Source organism: Halichoeres trimaculatus, unplaced genomic scaffold, assembly GCF_033239565.1.
Source record: "Halichoeres trimaculatus isolate MK-OKI-2021-1 unplaced genomic scaffold, fHalTri1.1 fHalTri1_scaffold_17, whole genome shotgun sequence".
In the NCBI taxonomy this organism is placed as follows: domain Eukaryota; kingdom Metazoa; phylum Chordata; class Actinopteri; order Labriformes; family Labridae; genus Halichoeres; species Halichoeres trimaculatus.
The window spans coordinates 30,351,439-30,372,024 of NW_027437195.1; the positions used below are offsets into that span (position 1 = coordinate 30,351,439).

The 20,586-nt window shown below is 39.8% G+C and overlaps 1 protein-coding gene across 2 annotated transcripts in view; it reads right to left on the reverse strand.

The window, feature by feature from the left end:
- The window catches only part of uggt1 (UDP-glucose glycoprotein glucosyltransferase 1), a 40,998-nt gene extending 20,766 nt beyond the window's left edge, over window positions 1–20,232 (reverse strand). For both annotated transcript variants that reach the window (XM_074691680.1, XM_074691679.1), the window contains exons 1-16: window positions 20,147–20,232; window positions 19,118–19,256; window positions 18,932–19,011; window positions 18,525–18,655; window positions 18,324–18,436; window positions 18,047–18,221; window positions 14,758–14,854; window positions 14,557–14,635; window positions 14,208–14,308; window positions 7,247–7,346; window positions 7,105–7,165; window positions 4,183–4,274; window positions 3,740–3,890; window positions 1,819–1,938; window positions 1,619–1,704; window positions 1,130–1,265 (exon numbers count right to left, since the gene is read on the reverse strand). In XM_074691680.1, the coding sequence (XP_074547781.1) occupies window positions 1,130–1,265; window positions 1,619–1,704; window positions 1,819–1,938; window positions 3,740–3,890; window positions 4,183–4,274; window positions 7,105–7,165; window positions 7,247–7,346; window positions 14,208–14,308; window positions 14,557–14,635; window positions 14,758–14,854; window positions 18,047–18,221; window positions 18,324–18,436; window positions 18,525–18,655; window positions 18,932–19,011; window positions 19,118–19,256; window positions 20,147–20,177 (1,692 nt within the window). In that variant the 5' untranslated portion in view covers window positions 20,178–20,232. The remainder of the gene's footprint in view (window positions 1–1,129; window positions 1,266–1,618; window positions 1,705–1,818; window positions 1,939–3,739; window positions 3,891–4,182; window positions 4,275–7,104; window positions 7,166–7,246; window positions 7,347–14,207; window positions 14,309–14,556; window positions 14,636–14,757; window positions 14,855–18,046; window positions 18,222–18,323; window positions 18,437–18,524; window positions 18,656–18,931; window positions 19,012–19,117; window positions 19,257–20,146) is intronic.
- Window positions 20,233–20,586: the final 354 nt, after the last annotated feature.

The window sequence follows — 20,586 nt, forward strand, 5'->3', positions numbered from 1 at the left end:
CTTGTTCAGTGAAACTGGCTTGTATCATATATTAGATTTTATTTTTTTGCAGTGTGAAACTCCTAAATAATAATAATGATAACATCTTTGTGTTGTGGCTGAAACTTTTTTGGTTTTGTCAGAAAATTTCTGCTTTTGGTGCAAAAGATGCTGTCAGTGGACACAGGCCCTTAAGCAAGAGGACACTTGAAAAAAAACAGACAAATGCTGTCGCTTTTTCTAGTCTACATTTTTCTTTTTTTTTCTTTTTTTCTACATTTTCTAAGTTTTTCCTCACATTTTTCTTTTACCTCTCTTTTACTTCCTCTCTTTTATTTCTTTTTAATGTTAGTTTTTATGATGTAAAAGCACCTTGTAACTCTGTTTTGAAAAGTGCTTTATAAATACGGTTTATTACTTTTATCTATTATATGATCAGTAAAAAAATACCTTGGCATCAGGGAATTATTCTTACAACAACAAACTAAACAAGCAAATGTTTTTAGCCCAATTGGAAGATTTTTAGTGTCTGTTTTCTCTTTAATATCTTGAAATCAGACTTTTTTTCCTGGATATGTCAGGCGACTGTGGCCATACACTGCAAAAACTGAAATCTTATCAAGTGTTTTTGTTTTATTTTAAGTACAATTTCTCTTATTTTACTCAATATGAGGCACATTCACTTGACCAGTCCAGAAAAATGTCTCGTTTCAAATTATTTAAAGACAAAAATGAGGTCTGAATTGGTTTTAATAAGTTCAAAAACTCTGACGATGCAAAGCAGAATAATGCCTTAATACAAGAAACTTTTCTCTTGTTCTATTTGCAGATTTTTTTACTTGTAACAAGCAATTCAGAGCTCATTTTTGTCTTTAAATAACTTGAAATGGCTCGTATTAGGTCTGAAAGGAGATTTTCTACTGAAATAAGACAAAAATACTTGATAAGATTTTATTTTTTTGAAGTGTATAAAATCATTAACCCACGTAGATTTCATTTTTTGCAGTGTATAAAGTCATAAACCCACGTAGATTTCATTTTTTGCAGTGTATAAAGTCATAAACCCACGTAGATTTCATTTTTTGCAGTGTATAAAGTCATAAACCCACCTAGATTTCATTTTGTGCAGTGTTGAGAACGCTCCACTCACCGAGATGACGGCTTCAAACGCGCTCTGACTGTCCACCTCGTCACTGATGTAGTTATACGCTCGGACCAGCGCCACACCTGCATCCTGCATCCCGTCGATGTCGTCCTCATCGGACACCACGAACACCAGCCCGATCCTAAAAACACACACAGACCGAGTAAAGTTTGAGCAACAGGCTCCCTTATGTTTATCAGAGAGTTGAAATGCAGCGAGCGTGCTGCGAGCTTCATCTGTATTCAGACAAACTGACCCTCCCCTGACGCCACACGCAGGGAGGAAACAAAGGTCCACTAAACCTGCCTGACAGAACTGCTAAATGGATTTTTAACCACGCGTCCACACAGCTGCACTGCAGGATCCGTCTCTAGTTTATTCACCGACTACACTTCAGTTTCTGCTCCTGTTTATCTCAACGTGCACGTGCAAAGCGTCAAATCAACCTTTAGCTAACAGAGAAATCCCCTCCTCCCTCCTGACACAAACACTCACCTGAGTGGGATGTTGTTAGCATAAAACATCTCTGCAACGCTCAGCAGCTCCGCAGAGTTTTCCTGAGCTGGGTCCAGAATGATCACCTGTGACACACACACACACACACACACACACACACACACACTCAGGTTAGTGTTTCACAGCAGTGTGGGAACATGTGGACTCTGCAGACTCTGATTAATCCGGCTCAGACAGACCAGGTTGTGGAAGTTCTTGCGGATCTGCCTGATGACTCCGGGGAAGGTGGGTCTGAGCAGCTCCTGCACGTTGTACGGCCATGAGCTGTAGCGGTGGTCCGTCTCCAGGTTGTTAATCCACTAAAAACGATAAAGGACTTAAAATGTTAGAAAGCCTGGCTGCAGATAAATGCTGATAACAGATATTAACACTTAAAGTTCACTAACAGAGAAAACAAGAGTAAAACAAACACGCTTTTCACCGTCCACTAGTCCTTGTTTTCTACTTTGTATCAATATGTCATCCATCTAATGTGAGAGAGCATGAACAATGTGCCGATGATTTTAAATTATAATCCACATAAATTACGTCTTTAAGGAGTGTATGAAGCATTACAGTCATCAAAAGTGGATAAAGCTGCCAAACAAAACTGATAAACACGTTTGAACACAGATTCTCACAACCCAGTGACTTTATTTAATTATTTTATGTCTATTATACTTCATGGTTACACTGGATTGACTGGAAATTAAATTTCATCGATAAAAAAACTTAATTTGGGGTTTAGCTCTGCCATTATAGTTTCAATGTATTGAGTATAAATCATGTGATGTCCCAGAGTGTAGTGTCTAAAGATTTTACAAACCATAGCCTGAGAGTTATCTGAGTTTTTAAGGTGATAAAATACTAACATGGCATGAGACCATGTTGAATTTTATTTCAGAGAGAAAACTTAATTTTAAAAGATGCTGAAGGTGTAAATACAGAAGAGGATTAGAGCCACTCAAAAAAAAAAAAAAGATTTAATAAATATTTATGTTACTATTTTTCTGAGTTTGGAGTCAGAATTTTGAGAAAAAAGTCAGAATTTTGACTTTAATCTCAGAAAATGATTTTAAAAAATAGACTGATTCGTTTATTCCTTTTTTACTCTAAAAAAAAAAAAAAGATTTAATAAAATTATAATTAAAAAAATAAATAAAAAACTATAACAAAAATATAAAAAAAAATAAAAAAGTATAATAAAAATGATAAACACATTAATAAATAAAAGGTAAAAAAAATATTATTCTAAGATTAAAATATGAATTTTAAGAAAAAAAATATAATTTTGACATAAATCTCATTATTCTAAGAAAAATTTTGTCTTTGTATAATAATAATAATATTTTTAACAAAGCCGACCTTAAAATTTGTGCTATTTGTTCCAGTGGCCCTAACCATCATCCGCCTTGTTTTTTTAAAAGAAACTACTCTTTAAAAAGTCTAGAAATCAGGGTTGTCCTTTTTTGCGTTCATTACGGTATTTTTTCTATTCGACTTAAGGGGAATTAATGTGTTTTGCACTTCTTTTTTTTTTTAGCTCAGCCCTGTCTTAACATGATTTACATCTAAAAGAAATCTCTCTTTTTCTCTTCCTCTTATTTCAGCCTCTGCTTGAAACACTTTGCTGTAGTCGCTGTCTCTTTAAGGCTCCCTGCTCCACAAACCCTCTTCCCTCTGATTGTCCAGCCCTCTGAGGGCCTGTCGGGACTGGAGCTATGGGCAGACCTTGGTGTTTGAGGTCCAAATCAGTTCGGAGATCCCTCTCAATTCATCATTTCATGAAGATCTCATGCTCTCTTTTTTTTAACAGAGCATTTCGAGCCGTTTGAAATATTGAAAATCTTGAAAAACCTCCTCTGAAGCTGTGATCTGTTGATTTGTGAATTCAGCTTTCAGGTGTTTCTGGGACCAGAGCCATCATTACATCTGTCAGCTGAAGTGTGTAACTTTTGTTATACATAAATAAACTTTTTTCTGGTACCTTTGGGTCATTTCTCTCATTTCTCATGATAAAACACTCAGTTTTAAATCCAGTACCGCAAGTTTGATTAGGAAAGAAGAGTTCCAGCATCAGCCGTGTTTAAGTTCAACTATTATAATCTGAGGGTTTCTCACGCTGATGGCGGGGTTACGGATGTCCACGGCGTAGTCGGAGTCAGATGGCTGGACGTTGAGCTTCAGGATGTCGTGGATAAACGGCGTCTCGATGTGCAGGGAGCGAAGACCCTCCATCACCCTGGCCTCGCTGCGCAGCACCTCGAAGATACTGAGGAGACAACAAGTTAGAGGAAAACACGACATCATGAATCTTTTCAGAGAACTTTTCAGAAACAACAAATAAAAAAACAAACAAAAATTCTACGTTAATGAAAGCACTTATATTTTGATTAACTGTTGATTTAAACAGAAGCAGAAAAACTCCTGATACTCGACTCATCACGTCTGTGGAGCTGGATGATTACTCAATGATGTTTCCAAATCAAATCATGATTTAATAATCAGCAACTATTCAGATTAACACGTCACGGTGTCACGCGGCGTGGTGGCCTCAGGCGTACCTGAAGATGTCCTGCGTGTCCAGGTCGATGTGCAGCCCGTTGATGAACAGGGCTGAGTCTCCAGGCTGCAGGCCCAGCGTCCCTTTGAAGAACTGCAAACAGAAACATCATCAGGACTTTAAAAGTCACGACAGACCCTGAAACGCCGCGGCTGAGTAAATCAGCGCAGTGTGTTGCGCGTGGCGTGTCAAAGCCAGTCATCGCGGGGGGAATTAGGTTGTAAAACTAAAGGTAACAGTCAACACGGAGCCCTAACAAGGCCTGTCATCAGCTCCAAACCAGCTGCGACAGCTCCGCTCGAAATCAGTCCGTTTGGAGCAATCAAACCCCGCACTGCACAAATCTAATTATGAGAGAAAGAGTGTGTGGTGTGTGTGTGTGTGTGTGTGTGTGTGAGTGTGTGTGAGTGTCTGCACAGGCAGAAAGCAAAGCTCAAAGTCGTCGTGGTGCAGTCAAATCTCATTACAGAGAGACAAAGACATCAGATTAATCATACTCCAGACACTGCAATTACAACAAGACATGATTAACACAAATATTGTTCATCCCACCTAAACACTGAGTGTGTGTGTGTGTGTGTGTGTGTGTGTGTGTGTGTGTGTGTGTGTGTGTGTGTGTGTGAGAAGAAGACGTCTGTGTGCAAGTGCATGTGTCCAAACTACTTCAATCAATAACCATTTCTCGCTGCAGGACTCTGCGCGCCCGCCGAATGAATCACAGATTCAGTAATTAGGACGTTTGGCGCTCACCCCCACCACCCACCCAAACTCCGTCTGCACGCCGCGATAATCTGAGCACGGCTCGAGAGGAAGAGGAGGAAGAGGAGGGAGAGGAGGGGGACACTTGATGAGCTAAAGGATGATTACCTCTCCTATCAGACGAACACTGTGAGAAAAGCTTTCCCCGTCGTTTGTTTAAGAATCTCCAGGTACGGAAAGGTGAGAGGGACAAAAAGAGGAAGACTTCCTTTACAGCCTGAGGGGCCGAGGGGCTGAGCAACGAGGCGATCTGTATTCTTTATTCTGCACTTTCACTGGATTAGAAAGGTAAACAGCTAAACTTAAATCATCCCTGACTGTCAAGCGGCAGGAGGAGGAGGAGGAGGAGGAGCAGGAGGAGGAGGAGCAGGAGGAGGAGGCAAAGCAAGTCAGAAAAACAGGTAAAACGCAACTTCAGGCTGCACCTTCAGATGCAACTTGCTCACACTCTGAAACACTTTTGAGTTTGTTTTTAGAGATCCAGTCCAGTTCAACCTCTCCCTCCCAGTCCTCTTTGCAGATTGTCTAATTACAGGTCCTGGCCCTTTGGGGTCACTTGGTACCCACACAGAAAGGTGCTTAAAAGCAGGATGGATGGTATCTACTCAAACTTTGGGTCCTGGATCTCCTCTGTGGAGCTAGTGAAGGAAGATTATCTTTCAGGATCAGGTGATCAGTCTGTAAGTTTTAACGCTGGCTCTGAAGCATGTTTACGTTTCTCTGACTTTAAGTTGTTTGGCTGCTCATGAACAACAGTCTGCAAACTTAACTTTCATTGGAGCCATTTAACCTCAGCTCACCTGGATTACAGTCATTCTGGAGCCACAAAATCTACTTTATCTTCTATATTATAGACTATAAAGTGTATAGAATTCAATGCATTGTTGAAAACCTAGTGAATACTGATCTAAACTAGAAGGTTTTTGATTTTATGAAATTGTAATTAATTGTATAATGTCTTAAGTTCTGTCTTCTTAATAAACTTGCAAAAATGTGGAAAAAAATAATAATAATAATAAAATAAGCAATTTAAATTTAAAAAAGGAAAAAAATGCAAAAAATATTTTAAAAAGTGAAATAAAATATTTGGCAAAAATGTTTACAAAAAAAAGGAATTTCAAAAAATTGCAAAACTTGCAAAAAATGTGAAATTTAATAAATTTGAAACAATTTCAAAAAAATTTTAAAGAAAAAATGCAGTTTCTGTATTCTTAATAAATTTGCAAAAATGAAAAAAAAAATGAAAAAAAAATGAATAAAATGAAAAAGTGAAATAAAATGCTTGGCAAAATTATAAAAAAGGAATTTCAAAAAAATTGCAAAACTTTCAATATATGTAAAATTGAATACATTTGAAACAATTTCAAAAAATGTTTTGAATTGAAAAATGCAAAAAAAAATAAAAATAATAATATTAAGCAAAACTGCAAGAATAAAAAAATTAAATTAAAAAAAATTGCAAAAATTTTTACAAAAAAATCTGATTTAAATATTTTGCCTTTTTTTTTATATTTGGGACTAAGTTTGGCAAGGTTCAAGTTCCAAGAACCAAGACTGGAAATGGGTCTGATACAGCTGCCTTTTATAAGAGCATTTTGGCAATTTATTTTAATTACTTTTCTTTTTTCAAAAAAATGGCACAGATTTGAAACTCTTGCGACTTTTATCTTAAAATCTGCTTTAGCCTTTTTTGTTCTTTTAATCCTATTTTGATGTGATTGTATCTCATTATTTTCAATCTGCTTTTTATTGAATTTTAATTATTTTCTTCTAATTTGTTCTGTCTGTAAAGCACTTTGAACTGCCTTCCTGAAATGTGCTGCATAAATAAACGTGCCGTGCCTTGATAGCTGAAGAGGTGTCTGTGAAATTTCCTGAGCACGGTTGAGGTGCTCTTTAGCAAGGCACCAAAGCCCTGACTGCTCAGGTGTGTAGTGATGGTGCAGCTCTCACTCTACACTCCCCATTAAAACATGTTTCTGTGCAAAGTGCTGTTTGTGTAGCATGATTCAGCGTAACTACATTAATAAAGTTACATCCTTCTCCAAAAGCGCCATTTCCTTAAATTAAATGTAATCTGTTGAATAGGATTGTAAATTAAAGAAAACTTTGGGAGGTTTGATGGACGCTGAACTAAAAGATGAATAACTGAACCATCAACTACCTTCTGGTTCTCGCCGATCTCTCTGCGGATCTCAGAGTTGACCACGGTTTTTGTGATGGACCTGTGAGGAGGTAAAGAGCAGATTCAGCTTTGACAACTTCATACACGTGAGAGCATCAGCTGCTGATCGTTTTTCCTCTACCTGGCTTTAGTCGGGAAGTTCTGACTCAGGTCTTTCATGACGTTCAGGGCTTCAGCTGCAGGAGCGGCGAGGATGCGAGCTGCTGTCTGGAAACTCAGATCTGTGGAGAAAGAGAAGAGGTGGGAGGATTAACGGGAGGGAAAGGAGAGGCGCAGAGAGGAGATGAGGAGACACAGAGGAGGATAGAGGAGATTCTGTTCACTGAGGTCAAGTCCACACGAAGCAGGGGATCTAGGAAACTTCTACATTTCTACACATTTAGGCCTGTCATCTACAGGAAACTGCAGTTTTACGTCACTGAAGATGATGTTTTCTGAAATCTCCAACCAAAGTGAAGATTTGGGAAAACTCTGGTTTTATGTAAACGCAGAGAAACAGAGTTTTTGGTTGTCAGATGCATGAGTTTGGCACGCTTTGAGAAGCAGATTTGCCCGGTTACGTGAGAACAAAAGTATTTTTAAAAACAAAGGAGGGGTGATACTGTTTTTTTTTTTTTTTTTGTGAGACTGCACGGCTTCTCTGGCCTGAGCTAAACCACATTAAAGAGTTAAATGCTTCAGACTGGACTCAGATTTTACTTTGTGGCTTTGGATTTGAACAACTGGATCACCAGATTTGACCTGGACTCAAGGTTTGGTTCTTAAAACCTGAATCACCTGAAGCTAACGGTTGAGTCATTGGTTATTCAGAGTAATCATCCAGAAACCAAAACACAGGATGTGTTCATCTGCTGCTGAACCGTCAAAGAAACTCTAAACCCACTGAGATGAGGGGAATGAGGGATGAAAATCGAAAACCGGTTCCTGTTGAGAATCGATAAGAAATGCTTCAATCCATCGATATCGTTACCCTTTGTGCTTAACGATTCCCTTATCAATTCTTTACATTGTGCCGGAGCCGCCGGGCCTTACATCAACCAGTCTGCTGCAGCTATCTTAGCTTAGCAGTTAGCTAACATTTCCCAAGAAAACTCTGATTCAGGATTTTCATCTTGAAGTTTTCCTGAAGAACTGACTTCATAAAGAAATGTTCATCACTCTCCCTCAGGAGATTCATATTCACTACATTCAAAATGGTGTAAATCACCTTATTTACCAAAATAACAAAATAGCGCTAGCTTGATGCTAACGAATACGGGAAACTGCATTGATATGCTAACAGTTAGCATACATTAGTATAACTGATACTGAGAATTTCTAATGTCAAAAGCTAACAGGCTAATGAAAGGATCATGGCTGACGGAAAGGTTCCAAACAACTTAAACGATTGCTATATCCACTTTGAGACACTAGATGGCCTACTTGAATTATTAATATATTACAACACAGTTCATCAACGTCACATGGTGTGAAATTTTTACCTGTTTCTGTTTAATTATGCCCAGAAATATCCAGACTCGGGGACCAGTTACATTTTATTCACTTACAGTATAAACTCAATTAAATGTTGCTGACACAGAAAACCTGTAAAGCTACTTTTGGTACCAAGAAAACTCACAACAGGAATTGATAAGGGAATAGATAAAGAATCAGATTGATAAGGGCATCGTTAATGACAAAATCTTATCAATTCCCATCCCTAGAGGGGAACCATGAGTATTGATCTCAAACTTGAAGATGATCAGTCCCTGTTGTTGTGTGAACACTGTGTTTGCGAGCCAGGAGTCAGATCAGTCTGATGTTTCCGTCTCTGAAGCCACGTCTTGACTGTGTCCAGAGAAAGTTATCAGTTAAGCTCATTAACATGCTAATTAGCATATAATGTCATGTTAGCATGCTTGTCTTCACATCAGAGACATTCATTAGAGCATCTCAAAGCTCCCACAGGCTTCAGAGAGAGATTAAAACCTTTGGAGAGACGGTGAATCAGAGTCGAGACAAGAGAAAACTCCTCTGCAGCGCCGACGCGGTGTAAGACCGTTTAGAGCCTCTGCTTTCGAGGAGATGAAGAGTGCAGCGAGGATTATTTCAGAGCACTGAGCATCTCAGTAATGGTGTTGTAGCCTGTGTGATTATTAGCCCCTGGAGGTCTCCTTCTCTTTGTAAACAGGCTGAGCTAATGAGCCCCAGCGGGCCGGGAGATAAAGACAGACGCCCACATGACAGACCGGGCTCAAGCGCCGGCTCATCCCTTCACATCCTTTATTCAGCACAATCAAAGCGCCGTATGCTAGCATCCTGACCATCCCTGATTAAAGACGAACACGTCGGATGGATGCAAACACATATGTGAGCAGGAAGCTGCCTGCGACACGCACAGAGCACGCTGTGCGAGTTCACGAAGCAGGAAAACAGACGACGCAGCTCTGATCGATAACGTTTTTATGATGCAGCAGACAATGATCTCATAACTTTAACGTGTTACGCCTCAGATGGATCGAGAAGACGCTGATCGATCAGCAGCATTGATTAAAGGAGCAGGCGGATAAATCTGAGCTGAATCACAGATGGGATGATCTCAGTGTGAAAGACACCGATGATGAGTCCAGCTCGTTTATTTATGATCAGCGCATCATTAGAGTAAATCAAACTAATGAAACGTCTGAATCAACCGCACAGACACAACACAGATGCAAATTCTCCCGCTGGATTCACTTTCCTTTAACGCTGTCGCTGCAGAGAAATCAAAGCTCTCTGATTCGTTACACAAAAGTAGATTGTTTTCTCATTAACTCATCTCTGATTTCACTTTTCACCATCTTTAAAACCAACTTAAAGAGGTTTTTTTATGCTTTTACTCCAGCCTTTAATCATATTTTGGTGTTTATTTAAAAAAGAGACTCCTGAAAGTGACGGATCAGATCAGATCAACAAACTAACTGAGGACGTTTGGATAAAGATCTTAGATAATTATCAGCTTCAGCGATCAAACTAAATGGACCCAGAGCTGGGTCTGAGTCCAGAGAGCGTGTTTAAAGCTTCATAAAATCGATCGCTCACAGAGGAAGTGACAGGATTAATGCCTGCAGGTGTTAACAGAAAGGTGAACACTCTAAGGGATGTCTCAGTTTTCATTAGCTCGTCCAGACGCTGGTGCCTCGACTTTATAGTTTGTATCTAGAGCTGAGTTAAGACCAGAGGGACCAGGAACTTTTTGGTTCCTGATAAAACACACCCCAGAACAGAATAGTTCCTGTGTCTGAATGAGAGGCCAGTAGAGGGCAGTAAGACGAAAGAATATCAGCCAAAGTGGCGCCATAAAAGGAGACAGACAAGCCGTGTAGCTCCGCACTTAGCCTGTTAGCATGTGCTGGTTTTTATGGAGTTGTATTTCACTGCAGATTGATTTGTTGGCTCTTGAACAAGACAAATCTGTTAAAGCCGTTTGTAAAAGCCCAAACAGCTTTCCTCCCCCGTCTTAAGCATGAAGACGCAGAGATGGAGCTGTGTTTTAGCTTCCAAAGGAGCCGTTGATGGAGGACTCTGAGCGGGATGCTTCCTTCTTCAACAGCTTTAGATCCTCATTAAATCCTGATCTGATGAGCAGATTATGACACGTATATCAAAGTAAACCAGGATGACTTCTCCAGGACTACTTCTTCTGCTGTAACCTGGATCTCCACTGACACGTTCAGCTGAAGGTCTCCAGTTCACAGGGTCACTCTTTAAACTGGAACACCAGGAGCTGACAGAGGCTGTGTCCGAAATGTCATACTAACGTACTACTCATACTAAGTGTGACGTCAAAAATAGTATGTAGTGCGTTCACATTAAATAGTATGAAAAGATTGTGTGCGCGAGAAATACCCGGATGTATACTATATCGGTAAAAATTTTAAGTATGGGAGGTGGGCATACTAGTCGCACTGACACGCCCCATAATGCATTGTGAGCCCCGTATTTATAAACGTAAATACAGAATGAGATGACAAGATGACAAGCAACTAAAATGGACTTAGCTCTACAGGGAAACCTAAACGTAAGGACAAAGAAATAAAGTGCCTGAGGCGACGGATGGATCGTCTTCGGTGTCTGCGAGCAGTAAACATTTTTTAATTTTTTGAAGAGAGATGAATCCGTCTTGAGACCGGTGTTAGCTAAAAATCATCCACTATCCCGTTTTCAAAATAAAAGCACCCGTTTATCTCCTTTAAGTTCTTTAACGCTTTTGTAAATTGGGCTCTTGTTTTGGAGCGGACCGGAAGTTTCTTCGATAGCATATTGGCGCTCTTAACAGAATGTCCGAAATGTCGAAATTAAATTTGTATCCGTGCGTTTTGTGGCCCAAATGACCACATTTTGGTTTTCTACGTGACGACTTTCTCGCCTAAAATGTTCTTAAAACTTTCAAATGTGGCGAATCAACAGATATTTGATAGCCTGGTGTGCTTCCATAGACTTACGTGTGCTTCCAATTTTTGTTGTCGGAGGTTTTGAAATGCATCATGGGAAACCGAGTAGTATACTTCAGTGTAAACGGTTGGCACTCTAATCATACTTATAGTACGTAGTATACAGTATATACACAACGACCATGTAGTATGTAGTACGTTAGTATGCCATTTCGGACACAGCCAGAGACACATTCACACCATCAGGCTCAGATTAGACCATTGGTTAGGAGGAACTAAACCAAGACCATCACAGCTGGGGGAGGGGGTAAAAACACTGTGGCTGCTCCACCAATCAGATGTTCCGCTTGAAGGCCCCGCCCTTCAAAGTTCTAGAACCAATTTTCTTCCCTAATACAAACTGTTGAATCACTGCTTTAGTAAAGATGGAACGGTTTATGAAGAAAAATGAACAGTTTGGTTTTCCTCACTCAGTTTGGGACACGTGCTCCGTTTGGTTCGTGATTTTCTTTTTTCTTCATTTTCCAGCTCAATGTGAAGCGAGTATGTAGCTTAGATCATACACGTGCAAAACGCGAGGCGAAGGATACGGAAAGAAAGTGGAGGTTAAAACCACGACTCAGCTGTGTCCAACTCAGAGACTTTGTCGCTACATTTGATGACTTTTCAGACCCCTCTAGAGTTTTTTTCAAACACAACAATTTTTGCGACTTTTATGGAGTTTGGAGAATCTGAGGTTAAAGCGTGTTTTGATCTCCTCAGCGTGTGTGAGCCCCTTCCCTATCCAAAACACAGCGACAGTCCTCCTCACTTGCAGCAGATGAAATCACCAAGTGTGTGTCTCATTATGGTCACTTCTGCCGTCCCCAACCCAGATAAAGGAGGAGGGTTGATATTTAGACATTAAAAAACAAGAATGGACAGAAGAAAGTTCACTCCTAGTTGTACATTTTTTGATGATGTTGTGTTTTTCCTGCTTTCTGTCTCTACACCTTATTTCTCTCTCCTACAGAGTCCATGACATTTACATGACAATGGATTATTAAACCAATTAGACAGCAGCGTCATTTAGCGGCTTTTAGTGACTTCTGGGACAGCCAATAGTGACTTTCCTTACAGAGGAGCTGACATGTTGAAACTAGCGATGTTTCACTCAGCTTTAACGATGTTTGAAATGTGAAACAGCTTCATTCTTTCAGGTTTTTCATGACTATACTTGACAGAATGGATAAAAATAATCTGTCAATGGTGGATTATTAGGGTTTTTGGTAATCTGGGGTAGAGATAGACTGATATGGAGGCCAATAAACGATATTTAAAGCCGATATTCATTTGCAGTCAAAGTGAAAATATTTGCATAAAAAATTTTAAACAATACAAACTTACTTAACTGCATTAAAATACCTTTAAGCATATGTTCAATAAATAGCTCCCACGCTTAGTAGCATGTTTTATAAAGTTAAATATAAAATAATATAAAAATAAATAGCTAAAGTGTTCTACATTAAATTTTTTTTTTTCAAAAATTTCTATGTAACTGCAATAAAACTGTTCAGAATTGAGTTTGTGCTGCTTTTTACAGGGATGTTATGCAGCTGAATTAATTTTCTGTTTGGTTTAACATGACTGATTTTCAATGACCATCTAGGGCTTCCGTAGAGTAGACAGGGAGAAATTCAACTCAACTCAACTCAACTCAAACTTTATTTATAGAGCACATTTAAAACAACTGAAGTTGACCAAAGTGCTGTACAAACACAAACAACACATATGGCTTAAAATATCTAAAAAAATAAGTAAAAGTCTGTATTCATTAAAATACATTAAAACACATAAAAATTAAATTAAAAAAAAAAAACTAAGATGTGCACTCAAATTTGATTAAAAGCCAGGGAGAAGAGGTGAGTCTTTAAAAATGATTTGAAAACCTCAACTGAGCTGGCGGAGCGGATAAATTCTGTGCAGAAAAGCATCAGGGCCAAAACAACACAGTTTTCAGTTTCATATCGGCCGTCAGTTAAACAAAGGCCGGTGCTGATATGCCTCAAAATGCCAAATATCGGCCCCGATAATCGGTCTATCTCAAATCTGGGGTGTTAAAAACAACTACGATGTACATCAAACCGAGCCGAAAACTGTGACCACAAAACCATGATAAGAACCGAACTAAGGATTTTGTGAACCGTTCCATCCCTGTGTTTAAGGGGCCCATTTCAGAAACGTCACAGAAATGGTGTTTTAGCCAACCTAAAATCCAAACTATTGAAAACGGCCTCCAGAGTGGATTTTTTCAGTGTAATAGCCAGCGTTTCAAGTGGAAACCCTGAGGTCACACTCTGCTTCATACATCCAACAGTCCAACAGTCCCGTTGTTAGGATGGTGGTGATCTACCGTGTTAAGCTTGTGCTGCTCAATCTGCTGAATCTGTGACTGTCTTTAACTAAATGAGCATCTGTTGCTCCACTTCTGCTCTTAGCATTCACCAACACACCAGATGATCGATTAACTCTACTTCAGAGGAGATCTACCAAAAGCTGCTTCTGGCGAAGACAGTTATAGCCCCACCTGCAGGCCTGGCATGCTCACTACAGCGTTTTCAGTCAGATTTTTTTTTCAAGTTTTCAGATGAAACATTAATGTGACAGAGGAGACTTCATGAGGAGACCCACCTTGCATTTGCCACACCTTCAGAGGAGCCATGTCATTTGTGCTTTCCACCAAATGTTTGCGTAGCTCCTTTAACTGCTCCTTCAGCTCCGGGTACAGAGTCCTGTGGAGGAGAAACAGACCGATTAGGAAGTGAGTGTCTGCGCTAAAACAAGCTGTGGGATTCACACGCTCGTTTGTTTATCTTAGGGTCAGTTGATCACAGCTAAAAGGTTGTGGTCAGAGCTTTGTGGGGAGAACTTGGACCGAAGAGGAAAGAAAAAAAAGCCTCGGCTGATGAGAGCGCGCTGCACTTCCTGGAGATAATCCAAGCTTTGGATTTTTATCATTGGCTGACACAAAGTCACTCACTTCAGCTTGCCAAAAAGGAATCCCTGGACCTCGTCCACCGGATCGTTTTCTCCAATCACTGTAGCATTCACCTCCGCGCCTGAAACCGGATCAATGAACTCATTATTCACATCAGGACTCCCCTGGGATTACAGCGAGGAGGGCAGGAGTGTATCGATGGTGTGTGTGTGTGTGTGTGTGTGTGTGTGTGTGTGTGTTCACCTTGGACTTGAGTGTCGTCCTTTGCCTTGTACTCCTGGCTTTTGATGGCCAGCTCCACGCCGTACCCGGACAGATAGACTTTTTTAGTTTCCGGTTTCTGTCGTGAATAAAAGACAAAATGATATAAACGTAATGATTCACACACTCAAAGTTTAGAGCAGAAAATATCCCCCGAGTGGCTTCTGCTGGAAGAAAAGTCTCTATTAACTTCCCCGTCTTCTTCTGTGTCTGTGTCGTAGAGAAATTAGCCCACTTTGTGTTCTAGCTGACTACATCCACAGCTTTCAAGTGCAGACACCCAGCTGTTGCTTTCTGGGCGCCGCAGACGCGAGCAGCTCTCCGACCGGCACAGAAGTGATGAAATAGCATTTAAATGCTACAACCTCTCTGGAGCAGAACTTCGGTGTCTGAGTGGCAGATGGTGAGAATAATTTAGCATAATTACAAGAAGAAAATATGTCTAATTTATTTGCATGTAAGGGAAGAAGCCGTCCCACTTCAACTTGACAAAATGAATTATAGAAGCTCTTTCCATCTCGAGTGAAAACGAGGGACCCAGATACTCTGACTTATTATTAAAACAGGCGTGTGCTTTGAATCAGCTCTGAGGAGAGCGTCTCTGTCTCTGATCCCTGAGACGACAGAGCAGAGGCCGTATAGGCAGGAAATCCTGCACTGCCCTGTTTTAATTCATGTTTCATCACCTTAAAAAACATTATTGTTATGTGATTGTTTGATTTCTATCCTGTGAAAGAAGAGGGAAGATACAATAAGTTTTTCTTCTTTCTGCTCCTTTTCATCCAGTTTTCAGGATCTTTTATTTTTTCTTTGTTTTGATTTTTATTCATAAAATAAACAAACAAACAAACAAACAAACAAATTAATCATTAATTAATAAATTAATAAGAATAAATAAATTAAAAAAATGAAATAATGAATGAATGAATAAATAAATAAATAAATAAGAACAAATAAATAAAAAAATAATGAGTCAATGAATTAATGAATAAATAAATAAATAAAGATGAATTGTTGGGTTTTAGTTTTCTCACCTCTAGGGCGAAGTGATTAATCAAAAAATCATCAAAACTGACATTTAGAGTTTTAACCAGCCAGGGAAAGGTACGTTTCACGATACGGTACCGATGCCCGGTACCTGGCAATCAGTATCAGTACTAGAAATTTTCGGTACTTTTTTGTGTTTATGTGGTAAAAAATATCAATTTGTTTAATTATAATATGTAGTTTTTTTTCAATTTAAAATATTTATTCCTCAATATTTCGACTTACAATGCTGTGTTCATGTCCAGTATGAAAAATCTCCTACTCTTCCATTCCCTCACAGTCACAAGGATGCGTTCAGGGACCTAAACATGGTACCTTTTAAATTTTTCATGAATCGGTACCTGTTACTTTTGACAGAATTCGGTTGATACCTATAAAAGTACCTAATTCAGTACCCATTTCACGTAAAACGACTATGTTAATTATTTTGATTTTTACCCCCCCCTTGTAATCCTGTCTCTACTAAAGCCCTGTTTCCACTAAGCAGCAACCTCCGGTCTGAGAATATGAGACAATGCTGGAGTTCTAAAATCTGCTGTTTCTCGAGTGTTCGCTTGAGGCTGTCTCTGGAAGTACAGGAAGTCACGAACACACCAAGCGGAAAAAGCTATTTTCAAAGCAGAAATTAACCTATTTACAGCCTGGTTAAAAAAACGTCTCCTGTCTGAGTCGCTAATTTTACTTTCTGCTCCCACTGTACGGAGGGGGGGGATTTTTTTTAAACTCGACTGTTCAGAGGATATTAAGATCCCGAGCTCACCAAATCAGAGGCACAGCTGAGGGTCACGTGACCGACAGGTGCCCTATGGCTGTACGCAAAGCCCTTGCCACTTTCCGCTATAGCCGATCTGTTTCATTTTCCGTTTCAGAAACAGACGGGTGACGTTGGGGACACTACGTCCATGTTCTATACAGTCTATGGTTTCCACGTAACAGTCCGGTTTGGATCAGTTCGGTTTGGTACAGTTGGCTCGGTTAAGCTAGGTCCTGTTTGCGTTTACACAGCCAACTATGCCCCCTTGTGGTAGGTGCAGTGTAAGCTGGATGCCGATAGCTGCATCAATAACATAACAGTGTGATGCTATAGCAGCACAACACAGTTTACCCCGCTAATAAATCCAATGAAGAAGAAAATCGCGACACAGTAAACAAAGAGCACAGATGAAGACATGCAGCATTTTGTCCTCTCTGTGATTGGCACGTAGCTCTTTGATACAAAGAACAATCACCCTGTCACACAGGAAGTGACCATTCTTTCAGCCAATCAACGAATTGCAGTGTTGTAGCTCCACCTTTCGAGATCAGATCGGTTTAGTCTACAGAAGGGTGCCAAAAATTGGGACGGCTCGTCTCAGTTATTTGGGGATCTGTGCCGGGATAAGTCAGTGGAAACGCCGTAAAGTCTGTGCCATGCTGAGACGAACGAAACTGAACCGCTTGGTGGAAACACGGCTTAATACATCATCCCCTCAAAATACACAACTGGTTTTGGAGTTAATGGCAGGAGCCAGGTGTTAAAAGCATGAAGGCTGCCAGAAAACCAGCAGAAGAAGAAGAAGTCACATGACACTGTCCCATCCACTACACACAGTATGTGTCAGGTATATAAAGAAGACATCGGCCAAAATGTTGATCAGGTGAAAGTTATTTTCTACATTAACACAGCAGTAATAAAATGATTTATTTTGATTTCAACAAAGAAAAGTTTTATCATCTTTCCCTTTTTAAGAAAATTTGATTTTTTTTCCACAAAACTCCATTCCAGCTGATGTGTTTTCAGTTCCACTATTTTAAGAAATAACCCTTAACTGTTTATATTCAGATGTTTATTTCAGTTTTTTTTAAATTCGACAAATATTTACAGAAATAAACTGAGCTGAGAGCGGGATAATCCTGCGTTAACTGAAATCAAGGTAGAAGCTTCAGTTAATCGCCAGTTTGATTTTTGCCATAATCACCCAGCCCGACTCACTTCCTGCTAAATTATCTACATGCTGCAAAAAAAAATCATGTTTCTGCAGAACAGACAAACTTTGCAAAGGTTTAAGAGTTCTTGTTTATGTAGGCTGAAGAAATCAGCAGTAAAACATGCATCTAAGTTGTTTTGGTATCTTAAAAAAAAAATCTAACAAAGAAAGAGTCAGAATGTCTCCAGATCTGATGTGTGTTTCCAGGTGACTGCTGTTTTATGATCGTATATTTAGAGAAGGAGAGGAACACCTACAGCGATGTAATGTCTGAGCACGTAGGTCGCCTCCCCTTCGTGGACTTTGGACGATATGACGTCATGAAGCCTCTGGAAATCCGACGTCCCAAACTCAGCGTACAGAATGACAACAGGAGCGTCTGGATTTGATCCCAGGTATTTGTGATCTCCTTTGAAAAGATACGGCTTTGGCCTGGAAGACAGAAAATGAAGCCAACTTTTAGAGCTGCTATCATTTTAATGCTTCATTTATTAGTAATCTATCCTCTTCATGTCTAAATTCATCTCTCGTTACCTCTGAGGAGCTGTTTTCAGCAGAGCTTCTAAACCTGCAGCATCGCACGTCTTTTCTCCGTGGACGCTGAAAAAGGCTGAGCAGTCTGAGGGAGGAGGCTCGTTGGATGCTATCTGAAATCAGGAGCAGCACGTCAGAGAAATAGGACACTATTTACACACATTAAATACCCTTTAAGACTCTGAATCATGCTCCTGGTACCTGCTGAAAGGAGTGCACTGTCGCAGAGTAAGCTCTCAGAGAGAGGGCAAACTTCAGCATGTTCATCTGGACGGAGCTGAGCAAGGCACTGGCTTTCTTCAGGATCAGGTCGTAGTAGGCCTGATCCGTGTCTGCGTGAGGACAACAAACACTGCATCAAGTTACACACATTCATCTGTTTTATACTGCTTTCTGTAAAAGCAGAAACCCAAGTGAACAGAAGTGAAACACAGCCTGCAGCTCTCTTCTTTCTGTTTACTGCTTGCATAAGTGTTTGGCCAAAACTCTGACGCTGTAACTGCTGCCAAGCTGCTTGCACAAATATCATAAATTCAGCTGCTTAAAGCAAAGAGAACAAAAGTGAAAGCCAGTCTAGGGTGGCAGGAGCAGGAGCAGCTTTACCGTACCGTCATGCTCTCCTTCTATGTTCTGATTGGCCTCCACAAAGTCCCAGAACTTGTCCTGGCTCTCCTCTGCCAGGAACTCACTGAGGGAGAAGAAGATAAAGGAAGAAGATACATGAATTCATCTATTATCTGCTCAACATATAAAGCATCTTCTGCCGAAAGGCTGCGACTGTTGTTGAACCATACCTGGCCTCCAGCAGCAGAGGAGTATCAGCCCATTTGGTTGTGAGTGTGGTGGTAACGGCTTTGGAGTCTGCACCCTCAGACTGTGCAGAGAACAGCGACAGCAGCAAGACGTTCAGGAGCCACATCCTCATGTCTACACCTGGAGTATGAGTAGGGCAGGTCATTAAGTGGGAAATAAGGGAAATACATACAGCAGTTAGCAGATAGTTAGCTGAGAAAGACATCACAAGAACATTATTTTAGTTTATTTTCATATTATTCTTTAGCAAACTGATTTTATGGTAGTATTTAGATCTTATTTTTATTTGCAAGTATTTTTAGGACTCTATCTATTTTCTCTTTTCATTTGTAAGTGACTCTGGGCAGCATGTTTGAATGTATGAAACGTGTTACATGAGTAAAGATGAATTTAAATATCATCCATCCTAATGTTTTTACCTGATTATGGGGAAACTGGGTTAATACTGTCACTTAAGGGCCCAATAGTACATCTTAAGTCCTTTACATGTCATATTAATCCATCAAACCACGAGTCTGAACAATTTGACACTTAAAAACGATCTAAATAACACGATAATAGTGTTTTAGCCGCTCAAGATGAGCTTTCAGCTCGTAAACAAAACACTTCCTGGTTTCTATCCAATAGGAAAGTTCAGCGTGGCTCCTTCGTCCAATGAGCGCTCAGCTTGGACATCCGGACTGTTTCAATGACATTCCCCTAATCTGTACATGACGATAAACATTTACTTCAATATCTGTATAAAACACAAAGGTGTGGCTGTCCTATGAGCTTAAATATCTCGGATATTAACACCCGAAGCCTGTTCGCAGACGTTGAACTCTAAAGCTACCTGAAATGATCGTTAGCCTAAAGACGGAGGAGCTAGCTGACACCTCCTACTCACAAAGAAACAATGAAAAGACCCGAGTCAGCTCATATTTAAGACTCTTTTCAAACGTATCATCAAACCACAGACACGCAGAGTTTATATTTTAACATGATAGAGAGTAAATGATCATTGTTCTCACCGAAGCCGGCTCCGAAGAATCCTGCTCCCATGTTATGTTCCGCCTTGAGTGGGAGGGTCCTGTCAGCCGAGTGAGCTGACCGCGGATCCGCCTGATCAAAATACTGAACTCCTGCCGTCATTACTCTGCTTCACAACACTGAAACGTGACGGGAATGCAAAAACATCCAATTTCCTGTGAGATAATTAAAAACTGAAGAGTAGGGGAACTAAACCAATATGGGAATTAACTTTTCCGCCCTGCCCCTGCCTCCAAACTAAATTAAAGAACGTAATGAAACAGTTTTCACTCAGTAATAAAATTCAGTTTTTTCAATTATCTTTTATTTCCAGAGAATAGATACACAAATAATAATAATAATAATAATAATAATAATAATAATAATAATAATAATAATAATATAATAATAATATTTAATAGAATAGAATAATAGAATTTAA